Consider the following 23,827-nt stretch of genomic DNA (forward strand, 5'->3'; position numbering starts at 1 on the left):
ACAAGCCAAGCAAGGGTTTGGCTGATGGCTCATTGTTGAGTGACCCGGAACCAGGACACCTAGAGTTGAGCCACTAGGTACAGATGTGAATTTGAAGCAGGGGGTTTGAATCAATAGGCAGGCATTACAGTCTAGGCTGGAGAGAAAAGTCAAAGACCATTGTTATGGGTTGAAAGGGGGAAAGGCTTGGGATGGGTGTGTTTGCTGACCCTGAGTTATGAAACCCTGGTGGCTTTGGGACAGGAGAAATAAGGGATTGAAAACTGAGAGAAGGTTAGAGATAGGGCTAGTATGTCAGTGATTTAGTTAAACAGGGCACTACTTTCCTATGCATTTCTAGACAGGAGACTCTGAATTGTGATTTTCCCCCTTTTTGGGCCTCTGTATAAGCCACTGGATATATACTAATCTTTTTAAAGTAAAAGCGTTCTAAAATTAATTGGCATGAAGATGGCCCCTGGAAGAGAATATCCCTTACCTAAATAATAAAGACACAATTTTTTTTAAGCCACTCCAGAAACTTAGTCTACGTTGTTGGAAAGTACCTGGCTGGTATGAAAGGTACTTGATGTTTGGATTTAATTAAGTTTAATGACAAGATTAAGACTATTGATTTGGAGGGAGTGTGTGAAAGAGAGACTTTTGAAAATGCTGCTAATGCTGTGGACTGTTTCTTTTCCAAGGGCAAGAACTTCCATGTGAGATTTGAATGCCTTTGTGCCTTGGTTCCTTGGGTTGTGCCCAGCTGTGTCTTGGGAGGGGAGGGGGCATGCTCTGAATACATTACCTCCTTTCAAGAGCAGCTGGGAAGCTTGTTTTTCATTCCCATTCTTGTGAGAATTGCTTCTGGTATCTGTGTACTAGCGTGGGTCTCCGGGGTTCCCAGGAATGTAGCCTCAACAGCTGTGCTTGGAATGATGTTGCCATTCTGGTTGGGAGTCCGCCTCTGTTCTTCTCCAATCTTTACTGTTTTTCATTGTTTCCTACCCATGTCCAAAGCACCCGTTTTACGTTTTCTCTCTTACTCTTGTATTCTACCCTCTGTATTAAATCAGCTCAATTTATTAAGCCAATGGGCTGCTGAAGTGACAGTGTTCAAAGGGAAAATGTTAAGTGTTTCTGTCATCTTAAGAGAACAAAACTTTTGTGATTACATCAGCTTTCTGTCTTGTCAGTCCTCTCCATTCACTTCGGAAACACCAGATGGAAACTTCAGAGAGATACTCATTAAGTGAACAGTTCTTATTAAGTGGGAGGTGGTGATGATAGGAAGGTAAAGCTCTAGTGATGTGTGGTTTCATTCCCTTTTGTACACAGTTTTCAGTCCTCACAGACTTTCTCACAAAGTGTGTGAGAACATTGTCTTTCATTAATTTGTGCTTTTGAAAATTGTTTTTCATTATATCATATAAAATTTTATCAGTGCATTTTCATGCTGGTAACATGGAGAAAACAAGGGTGCCTTTACAGTGATATACAATAGAAATACTGATCCAGAAGAATCATTACTTAATCCCATGCATCACTGTATGCTGCCTTACTGCCCATTTGCAGGGTTGACAGATGAATAGAGAGAAATAAGAGCAATGTTAGACTGTCTTAGAGGAACAGCTGAGTAACTTCTTTCCTATGGGTAACTTCTGTAACTGCCTTTAATGGTATGTGCAGGAAAAATGTTGCCTTAAGGACACTCTGGAATAAGACAATCTCAAGTTAGGTTATGAAAGATGAATATTCAGTGTTGCAAACTAATAAATACAGTGGAGCTGCTATGGAGAACATTGTTAATTATAGCTGTTAACAGTGAATGTTAGTTTTTACTTCTGAGGATTTTGTTACCATTTTATTTACTTAAAAACAGAGATTTACTGTTTGTACCCGTATCCATAAGAGATCTTTCAAACACTACCAGATTTTTTTGCAGTACTCACCATCTAACTATAGTACTCCACAGTATCCAAAAACAACAAGGTGTTCCTCTAGTTAACTACCTAATACATTTGGGAGCAAGCAACACATAGGTCTCTATGGAAAATGTGTGCCTTTGAGGAGCCAGTATTGACCTGATAAGTTAATGGCTGAGTAGTACAATTAAGGAGGTATCTGAGCTCAAAAGATCATAAGAAGACAAGAAAGAGAGAGCCCCTGTCTAAATTCCCTAAGTTCAGAATAAATTAGTCTTGAAGATAGTACATTCTTAACCTGATTAGTGAAAAATGTCAAGTGCATAGAAATGCAAGGCCTGTGAGAGGATTCCAGTCGAGGGCTAAAATAAAGTGGAGTTCAACATAACTGTTCTGCTTGGGCTGCTGTCTAGCCAGTCAGAATGCAGGTACTAAAAAGCAATGAACAGGCTTCTACTTTGGAACTAGCTGCAAGATGTGCTGCTTCTTGCTTCTAAGTTAGAGGGACATAGGGAGGAAAGACCTTGAAGATATCATAGGCAGCAGATTTGTGAAGGATGTGGTTATTGGCCAGGGAGACATCTGGGAATGCCACAGGAAATCATATTCCCTTAAATATGCTATTGGTAGAATAATTTATTAATTCAGTGGGAAATCTAGTATGTGGAAACAAGTTTTGGAGGATATGGGCATTAGAGATATTAAATCACTAATTTTGCATTATTTTTCCCTATAGCAGATAACAGGAGATACATTTTATTTCCAGGTAGTGAAGTTAAGATCATAGGAGAAAAGACATAGGCAAAAAAACATTTTGTGAGACTTCTGTGGCTGGATGGTATACATTTTAGGAGTTAAATGCCAACAGTGAAGTGACAGAGTTTCTACTGAAAGGTGTGATCAGTGCTAAAGCTGGTACAGAGGACAGAAAGGCAGCAGATGTGCTTATCTGTAATAAGACCCCTAAAGTTTCCTGTAAATTAAAGCAGAGTCTTGCTCCACTAGCAGATATATATTAAATTGAAATGAAAGTGGTATTTTAATTTGCCCAGATGAACATAATTCAGACCAAAAAAAACTAAAACCAAACCAAAACACCCAACACACATCTTTATTTACTAGAATTCTTTGAACTGAGAAAAATAGCATCTAGTGGAACTGGTTCTTGTTCAAATTTCCAAAAAGGTTTTCTGCAAGCTTTTAACAAGGACTGTTGAGCATGCCAGGTATCTGTGAGGTGAGAGGTAAGGTTTTGTTACAGATCAAAACCAGACAGAAAGAAAACAAAAGAATAACTGGTTAGTTTGCTATACAGCAAGTGCGTAACTGAAGACACAGAACACATAATGCACATGATGATGTGTAAAATTAAATATTTGAAAGGAGGAGGTTCATAATGACTGGCATACTATTACCTAAAGAATGAATATAAAAGCAAGTTATTGCAAGGTAGCATGGGGTGTCAATTTATAGTAAATTAACTAATCAGTAATATTCATCCTTGTGAACACATGCTTATGGATCTCATGTTTACTATGTGAGGTAACTTCTTGTCACCTTCAGTATAATGTGAGCTACAAGTGTCCAGATTTTCAGTTACTGTGAATTTATGGGTGTGCTGTAAACTGAAACTTGAGCCTACCTCCTGGTAATGTTTATCTGTACATCTGTATTCTTTTATTGGTTATTATAATGAAAACTAAGAGAACCTTAACAACTGCATTAACCGGGCAAGACCATAGCAGATTAAGTTTTTACAAATAATTGGTTACATGACAAGCAATGATTTTAACCATGGAAAGTAATAGGCTTTAAATTAGTCATTTAGGGAAGAAAAAATTAGTTTTGTTCTAGAAAGCTCAGTGGAGATACTTGTTTTAAGTCAAACAATAAAAATAAAAATTATTAGCATTTCAGGAACAGGATAGATAATAGTATGTAATTATGAAAGCACCAATTAAATCCCTTGAAAAATTTTTAAGTTCCCTTGAACTTAAATCCCTTGAAAAGTGTTTTAAGTTTAAGCCATTCCTAAAGTGAGTTTAGGAAAAATAACTGGGATTCACAGATGAGTGACTTCAACAGTTGACTGCAAAATGCATCTTTAATGAGGAAGTGAAAATATTCAGTTGGTGTTTAGGGAGGAGTAGGTATGAAGGAATTATACAGAGCAGTGGATGACAAGATAAATAAAGGGGGTTTTATTCATGTTTCTCATAATAAGAAAGGAATATTCAGTTTAGTATGAAGATATCAGAGTAAAAACTGATAATAAAAGTGAATAGGTATCGTCACAGAATATATTTACCTTCTGAAACTTCATGCAGCGAGGTGCTATTAAGGCAGAAAGCTTAACAAGCCAAGTTACCTCAGATGGAATGATGAGCATTTTGCAAATTATAGACCCCCTAGGTTTTAACAAACAGAAATAACAAATTATTTTTTCTTTTCAATAAGATGATTCAGTTAGCTGCATGGAAACTAAAATTTCTTCCATCTTCTGAAATGTCAGGCAGGATAGTGAGTTTGCTGGGCCACTGCTCCAAACTGACCTTTTGCCTTTAATTACTGAGGAACATGTGATGCTACTGCTTCTGAATTTATGACTTTTTCTTTGCTACATTGCTATACTGTAGTGAAGCTAAATATTTTCTTTATGACAAGTGGGTTACTGAGACACATGTGAGGAAATCAGTATCTGAAATTAGCCATTTTCCTAGTTATGGCATGCAAATGGTTGCTAATTATTTTTATGGAGTGATGTGTAGTGTAGCAGTTCACTTGTAGTATTGTCAGTGTATTAATGATACTCAATTTTTCAGCTTTTCTGAAATTTTCTTATTGTTTGCCCATTGCCTTTTAGCATGAGCCTTAGATAGTAACACTACTATTGGAGAATCAAGGCAGGCACATTTGTGCTGACTTGGGGAATGAAGATAGAGTTCAGTAAACCCCTTTCTTTGTATAGAGACTTAATTACCTTTCTTGGCTTGATTTGTGATATAGGGACCTTACTGGCTACTATGTTAGTACTGGACAGATGAACTAAGAGGGCTTTTTCAACAGTACCTACTGTTAGCCATTGACCTTTCCAGATGGATAGACGGACTAAGGCTATAACCAAAATAATCCAGATTGTTTTTCCTTCTGCTGTGCTCCTTACAAGGCATTAATACTAAAGTCTTTATTTCACATGTGTCTGCCATAAAATATTTCCATGTGCTTGTATTGTGGGACTTTCTACGGGGAGGACATTAAAATGCACAGCGTGTGCATAGTTCCAGAGCCAGGTCCTGGATACGTGTGTGTTTTTTCTTTGTGCAGAGCATGCTACTTCTCTCTGAAATACACTGTAAGGTATAAAGGTTTTCTTCTGCAGTGCTGAATCTCTGTGAGGTCCCTATCACTGGCTGGTGCAGGGGGCTGCAGTTGATACCTACCAGACAGTACTTTGTGGTTATTAATGCTAGTGAACTGAAGAATGTGTTGAATTGGCCAGCTTTACTAGGAGGAGGAAGAAGAGGAGGAGGACAAACCTGGTGGGAGCTCTGCCCCTCTCTGTGAGGGAGAGTGTGAGATTTCAGAACTCAGTTATCATTAGGAATAGTGCCAATTCTTCTAGCCAGGGAGTTTAATCACAGGGATAACATCAGACCACCCAGGCAAGGGCTACACCGAACTGCCTCGATCTCTGCTATGCAGCCAGTCAGTGCCCAAGATCCAGCAGCCAGGACTCCTGCAAACATGCTCACAGATCCATAGGGATGGGGCACTTTTCTCATTCTAGATTCTTCATTTGGACAGACAGTGGAATTTAGCAAGAAACAGATGAGTTTACTAAGCCTTCGGATAGGGGAGAGGGAGTGACGAAGAACCAGAACAGGTGCTTTACAGTGCCCCAGAGTGACCTTGTGAGTGATATGTCACAGGAATTCCAAAATAGCAAGCTTCAGCTTAACATCAGCTACAACGATATTTGAACTCGCACCACTCCTCAGCTACCTGTCTCAGTTACACAGTGTGGTACCCTGGCCTGTCTTGTCCTCAGCAGAGGAAAAGTGTCACAAAGCAAATTGCCAGTGTGCCAAAATAACACTACATGTCCCAGTGGGCATCAGCTCTTTCAGTTATAAACCTGAGCAGTGCAACATGGTGACTGAAAAAAGACCATGAAACAGTAAAGATTTGCAGAAATTTGATGAGGATATTTTCCCCACCAAAGGGATTTTTTCAGTGTTAGTCCCTTGCTTTGACTCAATCCACTTTATCAGAGTCTTAATCAGATTTTTTTTCCCTATGTAACTGGTTGGTTGGCTTTTACCCTTACACTGTTGGAGAGGAAGGGAAGTGTAAAGGGAAAAGACCTCACTAACTAGGGAGAGGAGCAAAAAGGCAGGAGATGAATGAAGCCTGAGGGATATTTTTCTTTCCACTTTCACACAGCTCTGAACTACTGCAGGGCCCCATCTCTTCCTCATCCCCAGGTTATTCACAGAGGAGCTGGAATTACTTTTAATACTACTGATTTGTAGCATCAGCAGTAATATAAGTGGTCTCAGCAGAGTTTGTAGGAAGCAAAAATGTCAATGTAGTTTCTGCAGTGCTCAAATTGAACTGCTTCTGCTCTGAGGCTCCAAAGGGAATAGGAGCAGAGGCTTTTGTCATGGTGCAGCAACATCTGCAGAGAGTCATAAAATGGGCCAGGCTGAGCAGCTAGACCTCATGTTATGGGAAAAATTACACCCTGATCATCAAACATTTGGCAGGACTTTGCCTGATCAAAATCTCTCCCACTGGGAAGTTTTGAGGCACAGTGTCTAAATGAAAGCTTGACTTTTCCAGGAGAAAGGAAAAGAGGAGCTGAGCCATCCACAGCAGCACCACTAGCTTGGGTTTGGGATTTTTTTTTTCATTGTTAAATGAATGCATACGCTGGAGACACTACAAAGGAATTTGCAAGTTTGTCAGGTTTCCCAGGAATGTCTCTGGCAGGTCTTTGTCTGGAACATTTTCTGGAGACTGAAACACTTGTGCTCTGTATGCATATGTATATCCTGTAAGCTGGTAAGCTCTGCAAGCAGAGAAGGAATGTCACAGGCCTTTGTCCAGATCGGCCTTGGTGCACACACAGATTTCGCACTTCCCAGCCTGTTAGCCCCAGTTCTTCCCTTCTGGCTCATTGCTCCTACAAATTCAAATGTGTACATAAAATGTAGGTGGTGTGGTATGGGCTGTGGTCAGCTAGCTAGCCTGGATAATAAAAAGATGGCCCTAGAAAAATGTTTGTATCACATGGCTTCTTCAAGGAATTTGTAGTAGGTATATTTTGTGCCACTGTTAAGATAGTGAAAGTGTGTGTGTGTTAGAGATTTGTGGTTTGGGGGTTCCTTTATCTCTTAAGGAAAGAGGCAGGTTAAGATCCTCTGATGTTTCCCATACTGGGATGGTCTGTTATATTCCAGGATCTCAAAGGCAAGGCGGGTGGACTGTTTCCAGTAGTACTGGAACACTTGGATGCTCTGATAGATCAAGTCATGCTAGCCAGTGCTAGATCACAGATGTACATGGGAGCTCTCTGGTGAAGCCAAGAAAATGCAACACACAAACTGGGAAGAGGACAGATGAACAGTGTTGTAGCATCTAGTCACAGTAATCTCTGAAGGCTAAAAGAAATAAAAATATAACTGAAAGAATGCAGCAATTTTATTTTTTTTTTCTTATGGCAAGTTGTTAGCTCTTCCCTGTGTTTCTGGGAATATAAATATTTCACTGATCTCAAAAGTCTCAGGGGTATGTGTGTCTGAGGAAGCCTTGGCAGGTGAAAATACAGTGACTACAGAAGCCATGTAACGGAATAAAAGAAACATTTATTTTACAAGCTATTGGATAAAGATGGCATTTCTAGATGAACGTGAAGTAATAAAATGGAAAATTAAGGGTTGACTGAAGGGTCTTGAAGGAGTCAAACTGAGCACACAGGAAAAGTTGATCAAAATGCAAAGGAGAAGATATTACAAATTATGAGATTTTGTACAGATTCAGTTTTCTAATGGAATGCTTACTACTTTGAGCTTATCGTATAGTGTCATCTTGTCCTGTCTGAGGCATCAAAACCTGAAGATTCTGGTCATAAGGTAGAGGAGCTTAGAGTGATCTTAGTGAGTCTTACTATGATCCCTGTCCAGTCTTTGAAGAAAAGTATTTCTCAGTGAGCTATTGATGTACATCTATACCTTTGAAAGTTATTGATAGGAAATATTGTGCCAAAAACTTTGTGGCATTAAGTCTCCTCCTGTTTCAGTCTGTGAAGTTGTAATCATACTGAAGATTTTTCTGGCAGAGGGAATATAGTAAGCCTATGATGATTGTGTTCTTCTGGCATATCTCTTAGTTCTAATCTTTGAAATATGTCTCAAACTCAGGTTCCCTTTTCCTCCTCAGTAGTCAGAAAGATCCAAATGGGAATGTGAGTTATGTGAACTGGAGGGAATGCAAGTGTGGCTCCAAATAAGAGAAATGGTCTTTACACTTTGTTAGACCTTCAGTCCCAGCACATTATAGGCAGCAGGATATGACTGGCCTCTGGCAGAAAAATGCTAAAACTCACAACTGGGGAGTGTGATGTAGGCATTTCTTGTAGTGTGTTGCTTGCTCAGTGTTGTAACACATCGCCTAGTGAAACTCAGAATTGGCTGTTCAGCATGTTGGTGATGAAAATTTCAGTAACTCTTCCACTCTCTGCCAAGAGGGGCAGACTAACAACTTCTAGTGATGATGTGTCCCTGTTCACCCTGGTTGACTCCTGTGAACTAGCAAGAGAAACACTCGAGCTTTTAGACAGCTTTTCCTCAATCCGTGGAGGTTTATCTGCAGCACTGATTTTATTTTGCTATATTTTATTTTAAAATTTTGCCTGTCGTTAACATTTGCTGTTTGCTTATTTGCAACATTAGTCAAGATCAAAATGAAAATACTCAGTTATAGAAAAAAGGTTACTGAATACAGTAATGGGAAAATATTGAAAGAACAGTATAATGTAGATCAGTGATGTGAAAGATATTAAGCTTCTCTTCTGACTCTTGCTTGTGATTTCTTAGAGGTACTATACAATGGGTCTTTGTCTGTAGCATGCTATTCATTAGAAACAAAATCTAACCTGGAATTTTCTTTCTTCCTCACTGTATTTGGAGATATCATATTTCCTATTTAAATTATAAAGCAGATTAACAAAACCAAAACCCTCAGCTCTTATATCCAGCTGATACTTTCAAGTATCATTCTGTGCTGTGGCCTTCCTTTCAATCCTAAATTTATTCAGAACTAAATTTCTCTGAATAAAGAGAGACCGTAGACACCAATTCCTTTATGCTTGTATGGCTGTTGTCAAGAAGGCAAGTGTATTGCAGTCATAAACTTAACTTGTAATGCTTAAAAAAAAAAAGAAAAAGTATTTTGGCTTTATGCAAGAATTTGTCTTTTGGCTTATTAGTATTGTATTGAACTATACACTATAAGTGTAGCAGTGCATAGAGATGCTGTTAGATGTTCTAACACAAGGCTCTATTTATCAATATGGCTGTGACAACCCACGTTTTTCCCTCCACTATTCCTTGCTGTTAGATAATGAGTAGATGTACATCAGTTGGGCTGTCCTCCTTCCATGGGAGCTTTTTGTCCCATTGTATTCTTCACTCGCCACATTCCTTTCAGCTTCTGACCTTTTTGCTGTTCCCCACAGTTTAAAAATTGTGGCAAAACTTTATGAATAATTCTATCATGAGAGATATTAGCTGTGTATTATCTTGCCTTTTACAGACTGTGGATGTTGTCTGTCTGGACTTTGGAAGGGCCTTTGACACCGTCTCTCACAGCATTCTCCTAGAGAAGCTGGTGCCTCATGGCATGGAAAGGTACACACTCTGCTGGGTAAAAAAAACTGGCTGTCTGGACGAGCCCAGAGAGTTGTAGTGAATGGGGTTGGATTGTGTTGGCTGCCAGTCACCAGTGGCATCCCCAGGGCTCAGATTTGGGTCTAGTCTTGTTCAATATTTTTATTAATGACCTAGGTGAGGGGATGGAGTGCTTCCTAAGTAAGTTTGCAGATGACACTAAGCTGCAAGGAAGTGTCAATTTGCTTGAGGGTAGGAAGGCCCTGCAGAGACACCTGGACAGACTGAATCAATGGCCAAGGCCAATTGTATGAGGTTTAACAAGGCCAAGTACCGGGTCCTGCACTTTGATCATAACAACCCCATGCAAAGCTACAGGCTTGGGGATGAGTGGTTGGAAAGCTCCATGGTAGAGAAGGACCTGGGAGTGCTGGTTGACAGCCGACTTACCATGACCCAGCAGTGTGCCCAGGTGGCCAAGAAGGCCAACAGCATCCTGGCCTGCAGCAGGAATAGTGTGGCCAGCAGGAGTAGGGAGGTGATTGTGCCCCTGTACTCAGCATGGGTGAAGCCACAGCTTGAGTACTGTGTGCAGTTCTGGGCCCCTCACTACAAGGATTGTAGAGTTGCTGGAGCATGTCTAGAGGAGACATGGGGAAGGCTCTGGAGAACAAGTCCTATGAGGAGAGGCTGAGGGAACTGGGATTGTTTAGTTTGAAGAAGAGGAGGCTGAGGGGTGACCTCATTGCCCTCTACAACTACCTGAAACTACTACCTGAAAGGAGGTTGTAGGGAGGTGGGAGTTGGCCTCTTCTCTCAAGTGAATAATGGCAGGACTAGAGGAAATGGTCTGAAGCTGCACCAGGGGAGGTTTAGACTGGATATTAGAAAGAATTTCTTTGCTGAAAGAGTGGTTAGACAGTGAAACTGGCTGCCCAGGGACGTTGTGGAGTCACCTCCCTGGAAATATTTAAAAGAAATGTAGATGTAGTGCTTAATGACATGATTTAAACACTGAATGGGTAAATTAGGCTATGGTAGGGGGATTTAGGTTATGGTTGGACTTGATGATCTTCAAGGTCCCTTCCAACCAGGATGATTCTGTGATTCTATGACTCCACAGAAAACATATTGGTTTATGGAAAATAGGGATGCCTTGAGTGTACAGTGCAGCACACACTGGTCTCCTGTCATAGTGTCAGAAAACATATTCTGACATTCCTCGCTGCTAGTGAAAAACAAGAATCTTATAAAACAGGAGAGCTGGAACTCATCATGTTACAACTCATTGGGAAAATGTACTTTGTTCTTGTAGGTCCACATCAATGACTACCTTCCCTGTTGAGCCCCACTATCTTGCCTTTCTTGGGTGGAGGGGTTCTTGTGTGTTTTGGTTTGGTTTGTATTTTTGTAGTTGTTTTTTTGAGTTGTTTTCCAGTACTATTATTTCTGAAGCTGCAAGCTATTTTTAATGGAAATTTTGGTATCTGCTTTGGTCCAGGTGCTATACATTATCTTCTAATAAGCCAAAGTAACAATTGAATTGCTCTATAACGGGAAGAATACAGTTTGATCAGGTGCAAAGGAGGATGAGTGACTACAAAATGAAGCCACTCTGTTGAGCATAGATGTGTTGGAGGTGTCCCAGCAATCAAATAAGGCAACATCCTGACAAGCTAATTATAGCAGCTGAAATGTCTCAGTGCATGGCACAGTAGGTGGGCTGGCTGCAGCTAAACATACTCTTGCTGGTGTTCTCTCCCTCATTTTGAATCCCTTGCCTGTATTTAATCCTGGTGTAGTTTAAACACCTGTCTATCTGGAATGTGTGAAATGTCCCTACTACCCATGCTAAGCTCTTTGCTCACCTGCTTTGCTTAGAAAAACAGCTTTCAAATAAACAATGATACAGTCTTAGAGAGGAAAATGTACCACATTAATAGAGCAGGGGTGAGTCTCTTTATCCAATTCTCTCCTCATCATCTTGATACCAAGAGAACCCTTTAGTCTCTTGGTAAAGACATCTTTATTTCACAAACAGGATGTGTTTAACAAAGGTGTGATCACTGTTGCTGACAAGCTAAGAATTGTATATATCCTATTTAATTTATCATTTTGGCCTCTGTGTTTGCCTCGTTTGCCATTCTTGCTTCTTTTCAGACAATAAACTCTTTGTGGCCAGAAGCTGTCATTGTTGGGTGGTTGTATAGCGCCTGGCACAATCAGAACTAAACCTAATTTGAAGTTTTCTCTTATTGCAATGAAAATGCTTTGAATTTTAATTAAATTCTGCAGAAGCCAACAACATTTAAAGGTGAGGTAGAGGCATCAAAATGACATCTAATGTTGCTTCCTATGTAGAATGGATAGCACTGCCCATTACTAAGCTTGTCTTTCTGTAAGATCTTATTTTAAATTGCTTGTAAAGTTCTGAAACATCATCCATTTGAACTCAGGTGTTCTGTGCTTAACATTTAGTTTTCAGAAAACTTCAGGTGAGGTGAAGTCTTCCAGCCAAAACCAAGGTTGGATTAAAAAAAACATAATGTGCATTTTAATATCTACATAACTTTTCTTTAAATCTCTGCATCTCCCATGCTTTGGAATAGCAATCAGCAATTTAAAGTTTTGTCTAAGCTTGGTTGCCCAGTAACTATCTGAAAAGGTTCAGGTGAAATATACTCAGCAGGACCTGCTAGAGCTTCTCAGATTCCTGAAGGTTGCTTCCACGCTGAGGATGCTAAACTGAATTTCTCTGTATTTGCATCTCTAGGGTACTGAGGCTTGAGACCCCATTCTCCTGTGTTCTCAGTGACCTGATCTGTGTTGGACTGGGGAGCCTATCTGACTTGAATTAAATTGAGTGGGAATTCTGCCAAGGTGTGGAGAACAGCTAGAACAAGGAGGCTGTGAAATTTAGACCTGAACATAATTTGGGAAAGGGCACTGAGAAACATTCAGGTGAAAGGACAGAAGTGGAAGGAATGACAGCATGGCCAATGTGGTCCAATGAGGAGTTCACATTCTGTGGCTAGGTAAACAAAGAGGTTGATAAAATAAGTAGGCTGGGAAATAAAACTAGAACCACTTGGATATAGGTCATGAGGGCAACTGGAAGTGGAACTAAGAACAAAAGTGTGGGAAGGCAGATCAAATAACTACTCCCATGGAAAGTTCCAGACCTGGTGTGGCTCAGAGGCCAGAAGTATTGGGGAGACCAGTGCTTGTTGTCTGTAAGAATGAAACTGGACTGAGCAGAAGATAAGAATGACACCTAAAACATGGAAGCTAGGACTGACTAAGCAAGAATGACACACAGACAAGGAGCAAGGATGTGAAAGGATAAAGCTGAGAAGGGGTGAGAGGAAAGCAGCTCCTGTTGGAGAAATGGGCAGAAGCATAGTGCGTAACCATGCTGATTCTGTGCTGATCTGAAGTAGGAGTTAAGATTTCTGAACTTACAAAATGCTTAGATGCTTGTATTACTAAAGCACAGGAGTAGCAACCTACTGTGTTGCCAGGTGCAATGTTAATTCATGTTCCAGAGTTCAGTCAGAGAATACAATTCTGCAGTTCTGCACATGTCTGTTGTAGGTCTGAGTGTAGTGTATTGCAGTGGAGCTGGCAAGCATTTTTTTAAATCATAGTGCACAAAATCTGGTAAAAGAGCACTGTTAATATCTCAAAGCTGGAAATTTAGAAGCTATGCTTAAGTGGTACTTAAGCAACTTAATAAGCATCACCTTTGAGATACGGAGCAGATGCAGGGTTAATTGTTAGACTTCTCTTTCTGTCTGTGTCCTGTGTCTCATTGGCCATGTGCCTTCCAGTTGGCATAGAAGCGAGCGTGGGCAATACAGATAAGTCTTGCTTGCCATATGACATGAATTTTGATGCAGAACTAGGTCTGTTCTGTGCTCCTAAAAAGCAGTATGTGATCATGTAATTAAAGGCAGTCACAAACTTAATTCTGGCAATGCCTGACTGGGAATCTTAGGTTTGCAACCTTTGTAGTGTTTTGTAGCCTTCATAACTTTTTTTCTTCAGATGTAAACTAATATTTACACTGCTGTGGTAGGTACCATTATGTTATGTAGTTAGGCTTTCTTAAATAAACCAGCAGATAGTGTCTGCTTGCAGAGTTTGATCTTTCAAGAAGAATGCTCTGGGAAAGAAACAATGGAATACCTTTTTATCCTTAAAAACACATAGTTAATTTATTTAGAGCATGATATAACAAACATATGCCTACTATGATTTTACCTGTGTAAACAGTTGGGAAGTGGTTTGGTGAGAAGTTTCTTTCATATGTGGTAGAATTTGGGTTTGAATTTTATATCCAAGGTACATAGACTTGTGGGTTGTACATATGCAGAGAGAGGGCAGAGAGAGGACAGATGCAAACGGGTGGCTTAGGGACACAACTTATGCTGCTCAATGTAATATGAGCTTCTGTCTTTTGATTAGTGCATGTAGAGTTAATTTTTCATATGGCAGGAACATGATGTTGCTTTCTTGCTTTAAAATTTTTGCCCCATCTTTTTCCCTTTCTTGCTTTGTTCTGTGAATGGAAAGGTTGTAGTTTTAATGCTGTTACTTGAATGAATCTCAAGCATGGTGGCTGTTGGTGTCATCTATCCCACTGCTTTATGCAACTGTCACAGGTTTTCTGCATCTGAAGATTTCCCTTCTCTAGCAGTCTTACTTCTCTTAGTACTCTATTCAGTTTACTTGGTGACACCTTTTGCTCTTTTTTTTCTTGGTTTGTAATTGTTTCTGGTGTCTCTTTTTTTTTTTTCCTCTTTAGTTAACAAACCTGAACTTGGCAAGTGGAGCTAAAAGCAAGCAGAATGCAGCAACCCCACAGAGCTGCCGGTCAGCACTCAACAAAGGAAGGTCATTGTGGGCTGTTCAGTCAGACACTCGTATAGCTGAAAAAAGATCAGTCTCCTTAGCAGTCAGGTAAGTTAAAATTCCTTCTCCAGCTTTTTGAAGAAGAATGCAATGCATTCAGGAGCTCATTCATAATTTGCGTTTGGCTTCTTGCTCAGTTCTTCTCAGGACTATCCTAGAAACTATCCTAGGCCTATGAAAACAGAGCTGTGTGTTGACATGTAGAATGAAAGGGAAATGCCTGTTTCTCTTTGATAATTTCTCATCCCTGCATCTCTAAGTTTAGATTTGCTGGTTTTGAAACATAAACGCAGAATGCAAACTTCACATCTGATACTGCCGAAATCTCCACTAATGCCTCATCTTGTTGCTTTTCCCTTGAACATCAAGTTTAGATGATTCCAAGATAGAGCAGTATTTTGCAGTGTTTATAAAAGTTTCTTTTTCAGATGGCTTCTTTATGCTCTTTATTAGTTTTGCAAATTAGAATTTATATTTATGGCTGATATACTCACAGGGCTCAGGGCAGAGGTTAGTGATTCTGCAGTAAAACCATTCTTCCTGGGATTAAAGGAGCAGCAAGATTTACCGCCAAGGATTCTGAATCTTGGAAGCTTAGGAGAGGAGCAAGGTGAGCTTGCTGCAATAGACTAGGCTGAATACAGGCCCAGAACTGCTGGAGATTTGAGTTCTTCCTTTGCTGCTTTAGTAAATATTATTTATTCCTTTGCCTAAGCCTTCATTTTTGTCTTTTAAAATAGAGACAGAGCTTTTCCAACATACTGGTTTAGGACTGGAAAGCACTATATTCATTAGTATTTCTTGTCATTGGTGCCTCCACTGAAAATGGAGGGAGGTGAGTGAGGCAGATACACAGTGCAGAAGGCATGTGACCTGAGTATTCATGCTTTCCCAAATGGGTACTTCAATAGGAGGATTGGAATGGGATTTGGAAAGCTCAAGTAAAATTGTTCTTATTTCATCAGTCACTGCTTTTCATCCTGCCTAAAGAGGAGGAATGTAAGAAATGAATTCCTGGCCTATTTCTGTTCCAGCACAATGTTTGCCTTTGGGGTTTAGAGTTATTGAGGTGGTGATGATTCTGCTCTTGGAGCCCAGCCAGGCAAGCTATTACCTAATCCAAATAAAGAACCTGTCCAACAGGTGTAAATTGCCTTCCCCTCCTGCATAGCTTGAGAGAGCAGCAGAGTGCAGGCTGTCCTAGAGCTTTTGTTCCTTTCTCAACTCTGCTTGCACCTCTGCTTGGACTCAGACATAGCTGGAAAAGCATTATTCATGGTCAAAATCTTCTGTTGCAGAACTCTGCAGAAATCCCTAACACCATGTTGCTCTGAAACCATTTCAGTTATGTTACCTGTAGATCTGAGAACCCATCATTTAATGCTCAGAACTCCACTTTGAACAGCTTCCAGGGCTGTGCCTCAACTAGCATTGTATGCGATTTAATGCCTTTAGAAATTGTTTCATATTGTTCAGCAATCCAAAAGTACTTCAGAATTGTCTAGCCACAGCTGGTATAAGATTCTGTCTTCAAATTTTTTTGAACCAACTGGTCTTTCAGTACTTCAGTTGCTTGGTTTTATCCTCAGAGCAAGAGACAGAAGGATGTCTTAAGATACTTTACTGAATTGCTTTGTCTTCATGGCTGCTTGTATCAAATGGCCCAAACACCAGTAGTTAAAAGTTTTATGTAAATCGAGAAAAGAAAAAAAAAGGAATTCTCGAGGCAGTACTGGATTACTTGGGTTGTGAACTTTAATTTAATGGGAGAATTCCAAAAGGAATATCAAGGTCATGACACATGGAGATGGCTATCTTGTATTGTAAATGCCTTTTTTGCTACTTGATCTGTTATACTGGAGCAAGCAGTTCATAGAGGGTAATCTGATGGGTGTCAGCCTGTGCTCAGTGCTGGATGACTAGTTGAAGAAAAGCTTTGTGTTTTGTTCCATTAAGATTCTGATCTATCAGTTGTAGAATTTATCAAGGATGGAAATGTTTTGTAAATGGGTCTCTTATCTGGCTTGCACTTGGCTTCAGTTCAAACATCTGGTTCTGAGAGTCGTCTTTACAGGTTTTATATAGCTCTATGGTAAATCTAAGCCACTTTGGTGCTGCTGAGGTTTGTTTGAAAATTTTGATCTGATGACTGCAATCTATAGGATTTGGGCTATTCTTATGGACAAATATTCCTCCCCTTTAATTCCCACTGTGCCAATACTGACTTATCTAAATGTTTCTTAAAAGAAGTTCTCCCTTCTTTTGTAGAATTCTTTTTTGCTGTATGAGATGAGGTGCCAAATCACTGGTCTGCTTACCAAAAGGCAAAGGAGATCTTGAGTTTATGATATAGAGACAGAGAACAGTTCTGGATATGTTAAAATGTTGTTTTATAAATCTGTACCATTGTGCCTTTGGAGATTTTTTTTTTGTTTAGTTATTTTCGATAAGCATTGGTGCTGTTGCCACTCAAATGGTGGCTTAGGCTTTCACTGTGCCCCAGACAAAAAGGCCTGCAGAGCTTTCCAAGAGGTCAGATATTCCAAACAGTACATGGGCTTACTCCTGACTACCATAACTGACCATGTCTGTCAGCCTCTGCCATATTTGCTGCAGCCCTGCCTTTGTTGCCCTTTGTAGCTCATTTAGGCTAAGCCAAATCTGCTCTCTTCTTTAGCCCTAGTACTGTCTCAGTGCCCTGTTTCAGTTCCATCTCATCTTCTCACTCTCTCCATCAGGCAGGATTGTCAGCCTTTCACATTCTGCTGTACAGGCACTGAACATGGTTATATGTTTTGTAGTAGGAGTATTTAAGATTCCCATATATAATTTTTATGAGTTTTAATAATATAATCAAAGGACAACAAATATAAAGGTGATTCCTTATTCAGTGAAACTGATTTCCAGTCACTGAAACTGCTCATGAAAAAGTGTTCTCTTGAAAGCATTCTCAGTTGCATAATAAAGGTAAAAAGTTGTTGATTCAGATCCTAAACTAACTTTCAAGTCACTGTTGGCAAATAGTTGTGTAAATCCCTGGTGGTGAGGACAGCAGGTGTTCCTAGAAGCTCCTGGCACTAGAATCTGCAGCTACTGTGTCACTTGTTTTTTGAAAAAAAAACAACAGTCGATTCTCCTCAAAGAATAACTTGGACACTAAGTGACCTGCAGAGCCTAAGACCTAGACCAAAGCTAGTGAGAAAGATTACTTTCTAACTGGTATAGATTTCTGTGTTTTCAGGGGCACCTTGGATTCAACAGCAGCCACCCTTGCTCAGGTTCATCTTTTAGAACTCATATGAGCTGTCTGTTGGCAAAAATTCAGCAATGAAATGGTCAGTGTTTTCTCAGACCTCCCTTTCTTTAGCTTCTTGTTCTTTCGTAACACCTTTCTCAAACCTAAAGACAAGACCAACCTAGCTCTTCTAAAGTACTCAGAATATTTTTCCTTGGAACTTCTGACAGATTTATCTAACTTTGTTAGGGGAGGCAGGCAAGCAAGCTTCCCTGTTATCAGTCAGAGGGAAGAATGGCAGTCCAAATTACACCAGACAGCCTGGGAGGCCTGCTGCAATCAGAAACAAGGGATTTTTCTCTTCTTGTTGCCTGACATACCCAAAATACTTTTTAACTCATCATTTCAACAGAAGTACTCAGGTTCATCAAGAAATGATGTTTTGTTGGCAGGCTGTCTACTCTGGGTTAAGTTGTAGAAAACTAGACTTTTTCACTTTTCTGATCTGAAGGTTTCTAAGCTTAATTTTCTCTGCTCTCTCAGTGGTAGTAACAGTGGCAGCTGCTCAAGGTTTCACTGACCTGTGTGCACGCACCTGCTGTATGTCCGGATTCCCAAACAGTCTCTGCTTTGTGCATTTTTATTTTTATTTTTATTTGCCTGGAAGTGTCAAATGGGGTGGGAAACTAGAAGGTGCCATGAGACACCTGCCATCTCAGGCTTTCAGGAACACCAAACAGTATGTCATGTGTCTACAATTTCTGGGAATATCTGATGTGCAGTAAGTCTACAGCTTTTTAAAGGACTTCATGCCCATTTGCAGCATAGTTAAAGCAATCACATAGTAGGTTCTGCTGTGTCACATTGCATATATTTACTGCTCACATACAAATCAACTGAATATGTAGGTGCAGGAAATCCAGTACCACTTAAAACACTACCTTCCTGTGCCAGTTCTAATTGCAACTATTTATTTATTTATTTGTATCCCAAAAATTCTACACAGAAAAGTGTTTGTACATACCATTCACTTCCACACCCCAGCTCACAGGATAAGACCCATGTGCTGCTTCCTCTGATTATCTTATACTGCTTTCCCAAGTCTCCCGAACAAGGACCTTCTTTTTAACTGTAGGCCTTCCTTGGCCTGGTCTGTGCAGTGGATACTTTATATCCTCCTTTCCCACCTAGTGCCTACTACTGCTTCATGTCAGTTTCATTTACTACTAAGGGTACATGTCCTACATGTTCCAGGTTTCAGATGTTCTGCTTTGACCATAGTAAGCATATGTCTTTTGGACTTGTGAGAATGTGGAGGAGTCTCTGAGCTCTTTTGAGAGCTTGTTCTTTGGTGGTGTAGCTGGCTGCTTCTGGTTTCCACTGAAACTTTCATTTTTGCAGAAAGACTCCAGACAACTCTCACAAGCTAATTGTTGTTCACTGGTCTTGATCCTTTTCATCAAAGGGGCATGCCTTTGACATGAAGGGAAGGTGAAAGTGGCTTCAATGTTTCCTCAGTTTTTATTGTGAATTTTGGAGGTAAAAGGAAATGTAAAATAAGAAATCAGGCTTGGACCCTGACTAGGCAGGCTCTGAAGAGTGATACTAGAATTGCCAAGAGATGTGCTAATATGTAAGGTGATTCTCACAATTATAGAAGGGTGGAGCAGCTGACGGGACAGTCTTGCTTTTTTACATGACTTGTGAGCTAAGCCGGATTGGGTTTAGCATGGCAGAAGTAGCATGGATGTTTCAGTAGGGTCTGTGGGATAAGAGCTAACTATGTATGGGCTTGCAGGTAGGAGTAAGGAGGAAAGAATTCTCAGGGATCTTGGCAGCTAACAGCAAAGTGTAAAAACTCAGTTGTTATAACAATAGATCCATTTCTCTTTGTTACATATGTGTTGCCTTGTAGTTCTGCATCTTAAGAGTTGATATTGACTTTATTCTCTTCCACATCGATTGTTTCAAGCTTCTTGCAGTCTCTTGCAAGACAGCAGCTGCCCCAGTGCTGTCCTGTGCCACATTTCTCAAGTGCTTGGAGCCTGTTTGTTTACACAGCATCTGGGTGCAAGCTAACTTGGAAGCTGTGCTTCACTGATGCCTCTGGAGGAAATGAAGGGAGAAAGTAGCAGGCATTGAGGGCTTCACAATAAGCCTTCAGTTCAGTTTGAGCAAACTGCATTGACCTTAACACCTCCCTAGCTAAGCAGTACCAAAATGCCAGAGCAGCAGCAGCCCAACAGCACTGAGTCCCCAGCCTTGTGCTAGCATAGATGTGTGTCTGTTCCTTGCTCCTCATAGCACTTGCCCTCTTCTTTTTACCTCTTCACTTTAATGTCTAAATTAATTCAATTTCTCTGTTTGGGGAGGAGGAATAAATGAGGGTGGGTACAGTGATTTTCGGTGACTGATCCCTTGCCTGTGTCTCCTTGCAAGCTCTGTCACACTGATTCTGCCCACAATCCTTGAGAAGCAGCATTTCTGAGAGCCCCAAATTTGGGCTTTGGTCTATTATTACCTTCTGCTCAGAGGAGGCTTGAGGAGGGTGTGTGAAAAACAGAAGTACTGCTTGGGTAGCCGGACATTCTTACATCTGTTCTCTAGTTTGTGCATGTTCTTTCTTTACCCACATATCCTGTGTATATTTGTGCCTGTAACAGCTTTCCTGTTTGTTTTGGGTTTTTTTGTTTGTTTTTTTTACACATCTCCCAGGGTCACCAGTGACAACCTGCTAACTGTGGAAGTGAATTGGCAGACGTAAACATCAGAAGTACATGGCTTGCCTTGTCTTGTTTGTTTTTTTTCCTATATATATTTTGGTCACACTAACAAAACTTGCAAACAGGCAGGTCCAGTTACTCTGTCCTGCTCAGAAATTGCCCTGAGCCTCAGCACCACGGGTTGGCACCGTCCTGAAGGATCTCTGCTTCCCACAGCTAGGCCTTGGCTCTCTGTCTGAAGCCTCTGAGAGAGGAAAGGCGGAAAGCTCGTGACTTGCCCAGACAGTCTGAGGCCTGGCCCTGCAGCCTCTGCTCCCCAGACGCTGTTGAGTCGGGCTTGGCTGGCAGCCGCTGCGCTGTTACTTTTCCGAGGTAGTAAGTGAGATTAATCGCAGGACCCTTTCCAGAGGCAAAGGGGGTTTGGGCTGCGTGCAGGGAGAGCGCAGGAGCCAGTGCTGGGGCTGTGAGCTGGAGGTGAGAGCTGGGGCCTCGCAGCAGGGCAGAGTGGGGCACCAGCAGACCTGTGTGAGTGTGGCCTCAGCTCAGCTATTTCTGGGAGCCTTTTCTGGAGCTGCAGCCTGGGGCCTCCTCTGGGCTGGCTGTAGCTGAGCACAGGGGACACAACGTCTGCATTATCTGTGCCTGCTCGCCTTGGTCAATTACGGTTTTTGCAAATACCTCTCAACATTTGAGGGGGGCAGGTTTCTCTTCGACTGCATGACTTCTTTTCAGAGAAGATAAGAGGATCTTTACCATTATTCCCAGCAAGCAGTCCATGTTGGGGTAGGTGTAGGAGAGAGACGGGTTTCATATCTTCCCCAAGCCAATACTGCGTAAGGGTTTTGGGTTTTCTCATTTCAGCTGCTTCCACAAACTAACTTTACCCTAAGGTAAACATAGGATTTGCCATTGTGGGTTGCTAATCTAGTTCTCCCTTCCTGTGCTTCAGAGCAACTAGCACCACCATTTTCAGTAGAAACCCAGAGGATGTTCTAATGGGTAGCAGTGAAATTCCTTGTCTGGGGAAGAAGCTTGTTTTTACCCTCCACCTGTTAACAGCTGGCTTGTAATTCTGACAGTGCTTTCTGTTCTACATAGTCTAGTGTGGATGGTGTCATTATTTATGTATTTTTACTTTCTGAAAAAACTGTAATCTCATTGAGCTGTAGCAGTCAGTTCCACAGACAAATTACATATTATGCAAAAGTTTACTTTTTTTTTTCCAAAATTTGCCAAAAGTCTTTGCACCCTTATTACATGAAGGCAAACAGAAATGCTTGATTTATTTTCTGCATTATTTATTCTGTGTCTCTATCAACTCCTTTCTTATTTGTCTCTCCTAAACTAAATAGTCTCATTCTTTTCAAGTGCTAAATGGAAATCTTCCCAGCCCTCTGATAATTGTCTGGCTGTATTTATAGGGATTACAATAAATTAAAACAGTACACCAAGTAGGAGGAAAACATTGGTTTTGTGTGAGTAACACTATTGTATCTTTATTTTCTAACTCATAATTTATGTATATTAATATCTTGCTGGCTTCTCACCATGCTGAACACTGAATTTTTTATTAATATGCAGGTTTTTTTCTTTTGTTATTGTATTGTGTGTAAAACTGAGCAGCAGGTATAGACAGTTCATGCTGATACTTTTTTTGTCTTTTTTTTTATTTCCCCCTTCCTCACCAGTGAACTGTCCTTTTCCTGCTTTCAGCTGCAACCAGTGGATTTTGTTGGCTGTGCTGGGAGTCAGATGCTGTTTTCTGTTCTAAGCAGCACCTAATTCAATATAGAGCAAATTGAAATTTTGTAGTGTCTAGCACTGCTTGACTCATAACCTCACCTCCCACCACCCCTGATCTTAGATCTCTTTGAAATATCCTATGTAGGTTCTAAGTATTTTATGTTGCAGAGGGACTGGCAGATCTCCCTTCCTCTGCCTTTATTTAAACCTCCCAATTGCCATTAAAACAGTTACTTTCCAGAGTGGTGTTCATGGGGTTCATGTGGCCATAGCTCTCACTTCAGTAGCTTTCATGGGGGAAATTGACTCTGCTGCTTACAGACTTCTAGGAATGAAGGGACACCAATAGTCTGGTTCTCTGTGGGAGCAATTCTGGCTACAGCAGCCTTTCTCTCTAGAGTGGTTCTGAAAGGGTTACAAGGGAGTTTTGGCTGTTTCTTTGAGCTATTTGGAAAGGACAGGCCTCAGACAGCTTGGCAGGAACCTGGGGCCCTGTTTTTTCCAGCCCAGCCCTTCCTTCTGCACGGAGCTGTCAGGGAATCCCACGAATGTCTGGTTTCTCCCCTTTCATAATTTTTTTTTAGCAGTATTTTTATCCGTCTCTGGCTCTTCCCCACACAGGGACCTCAAGTTTTGTCCATTGATTGGTCTTGCAGGTAGTGAGATAAATATTAAAATCATGCTATCATGCCATAACTGTTGGAATTAGTTCACAGTTGTGTAGCTGAGAAGGGCATTGGGAAGTTTCCCAGAAGAGAGTCCTTTCTGGCATTGATCTTAGGGCAGGTCCATCTGGCTTAAGAACAGAGGGATTAAATGGGCCCATCTTTGAACTATGCTATTCTTGTGGGTCACAGCGAGGCGGTTTGAAATCTCAGAGCTGCATGTTCTATATCCTCCTACCAGACACACAACAGAATGCTGCTTTGTAAAATGGAAATCCCCTTTGTAAGCCAGGCGGATGAAGGACAAGACTGGTTAGCAATTGTTCCTCCATTTGTCTCTCACTCTCCAGGGTTGTCCTGAAGCTGAACTCATTGTGAATATTTTGAAGATTTCCAAGTCTGCTTATACCTTTTCAATCAAGAAAATGGAGATGTTTAGAGGGAAGTATTAGAAAGGAAGTTTGAAGAGGGTAGGGTTAGAAAGGAAGCTTGATTACTGGTGAGAGCAAAGATGGGTTGAAGACTTTGGTTTTGTACAGCTAAGAAAGAGAAACTGAATTAGGATTATCTTGCTATCTCAGTAATCCTGTCAGATATTCAGAGAAGGGTGTGATCTGAGATCCATGTGAAAAGCCTTTCCAGAAAGCAGCCCTCATGTGGGGCAGTACCTGGACAACTCTCTGAAGTCATCAACCAAAGGGCTTGGAGTCAAGCTCAGATGAGTTAAGGGTTTCAGTAACCAAGTATGAATGCC

General features: G+C 40.8%; 1 protein-coding gene across 10 annotated transcripts in view; it reads left to right on the top strand.

The window, feature by feature from the left end:
- The window catches only part of TTLL5 (tubulin tyrosine ligase like 5), a 137,456-nt gene that overhangs the window by 67,270 nt on the left and 46,359 nt on the right, over positions 1 to 23,827 (top strand). For all 10 annotated transcript variants that reach the window (XM_051621465.1, XM_051621470.1, XM_051621469.1 and 7 more), the window contains one exon: positions 14,601 to 14,755. In XM_051621465.1, the coding sequence (XP_051477425.1) occupies positions 14,601 to 14,755 (155 nt within the window). The remainder of the gene's footprint in view (positions 1 to 14,600; positions 14,756 to 23,827) is intronic.

Source organism: Apus apus, chromosome 5 (genome assembly GCF_020740795.1).
Source record: "Apus apus isolate bApuApu2 chromosome 5, bApuApu2.pri.cur, whole genome shotgun sequence".
In the NCBI taxonomy this organism is placed as follows: Eukaryota; Metazoa; Chordata; class Aves; order Apodiformes; family Apodidae; genus Apus; species Apus apus.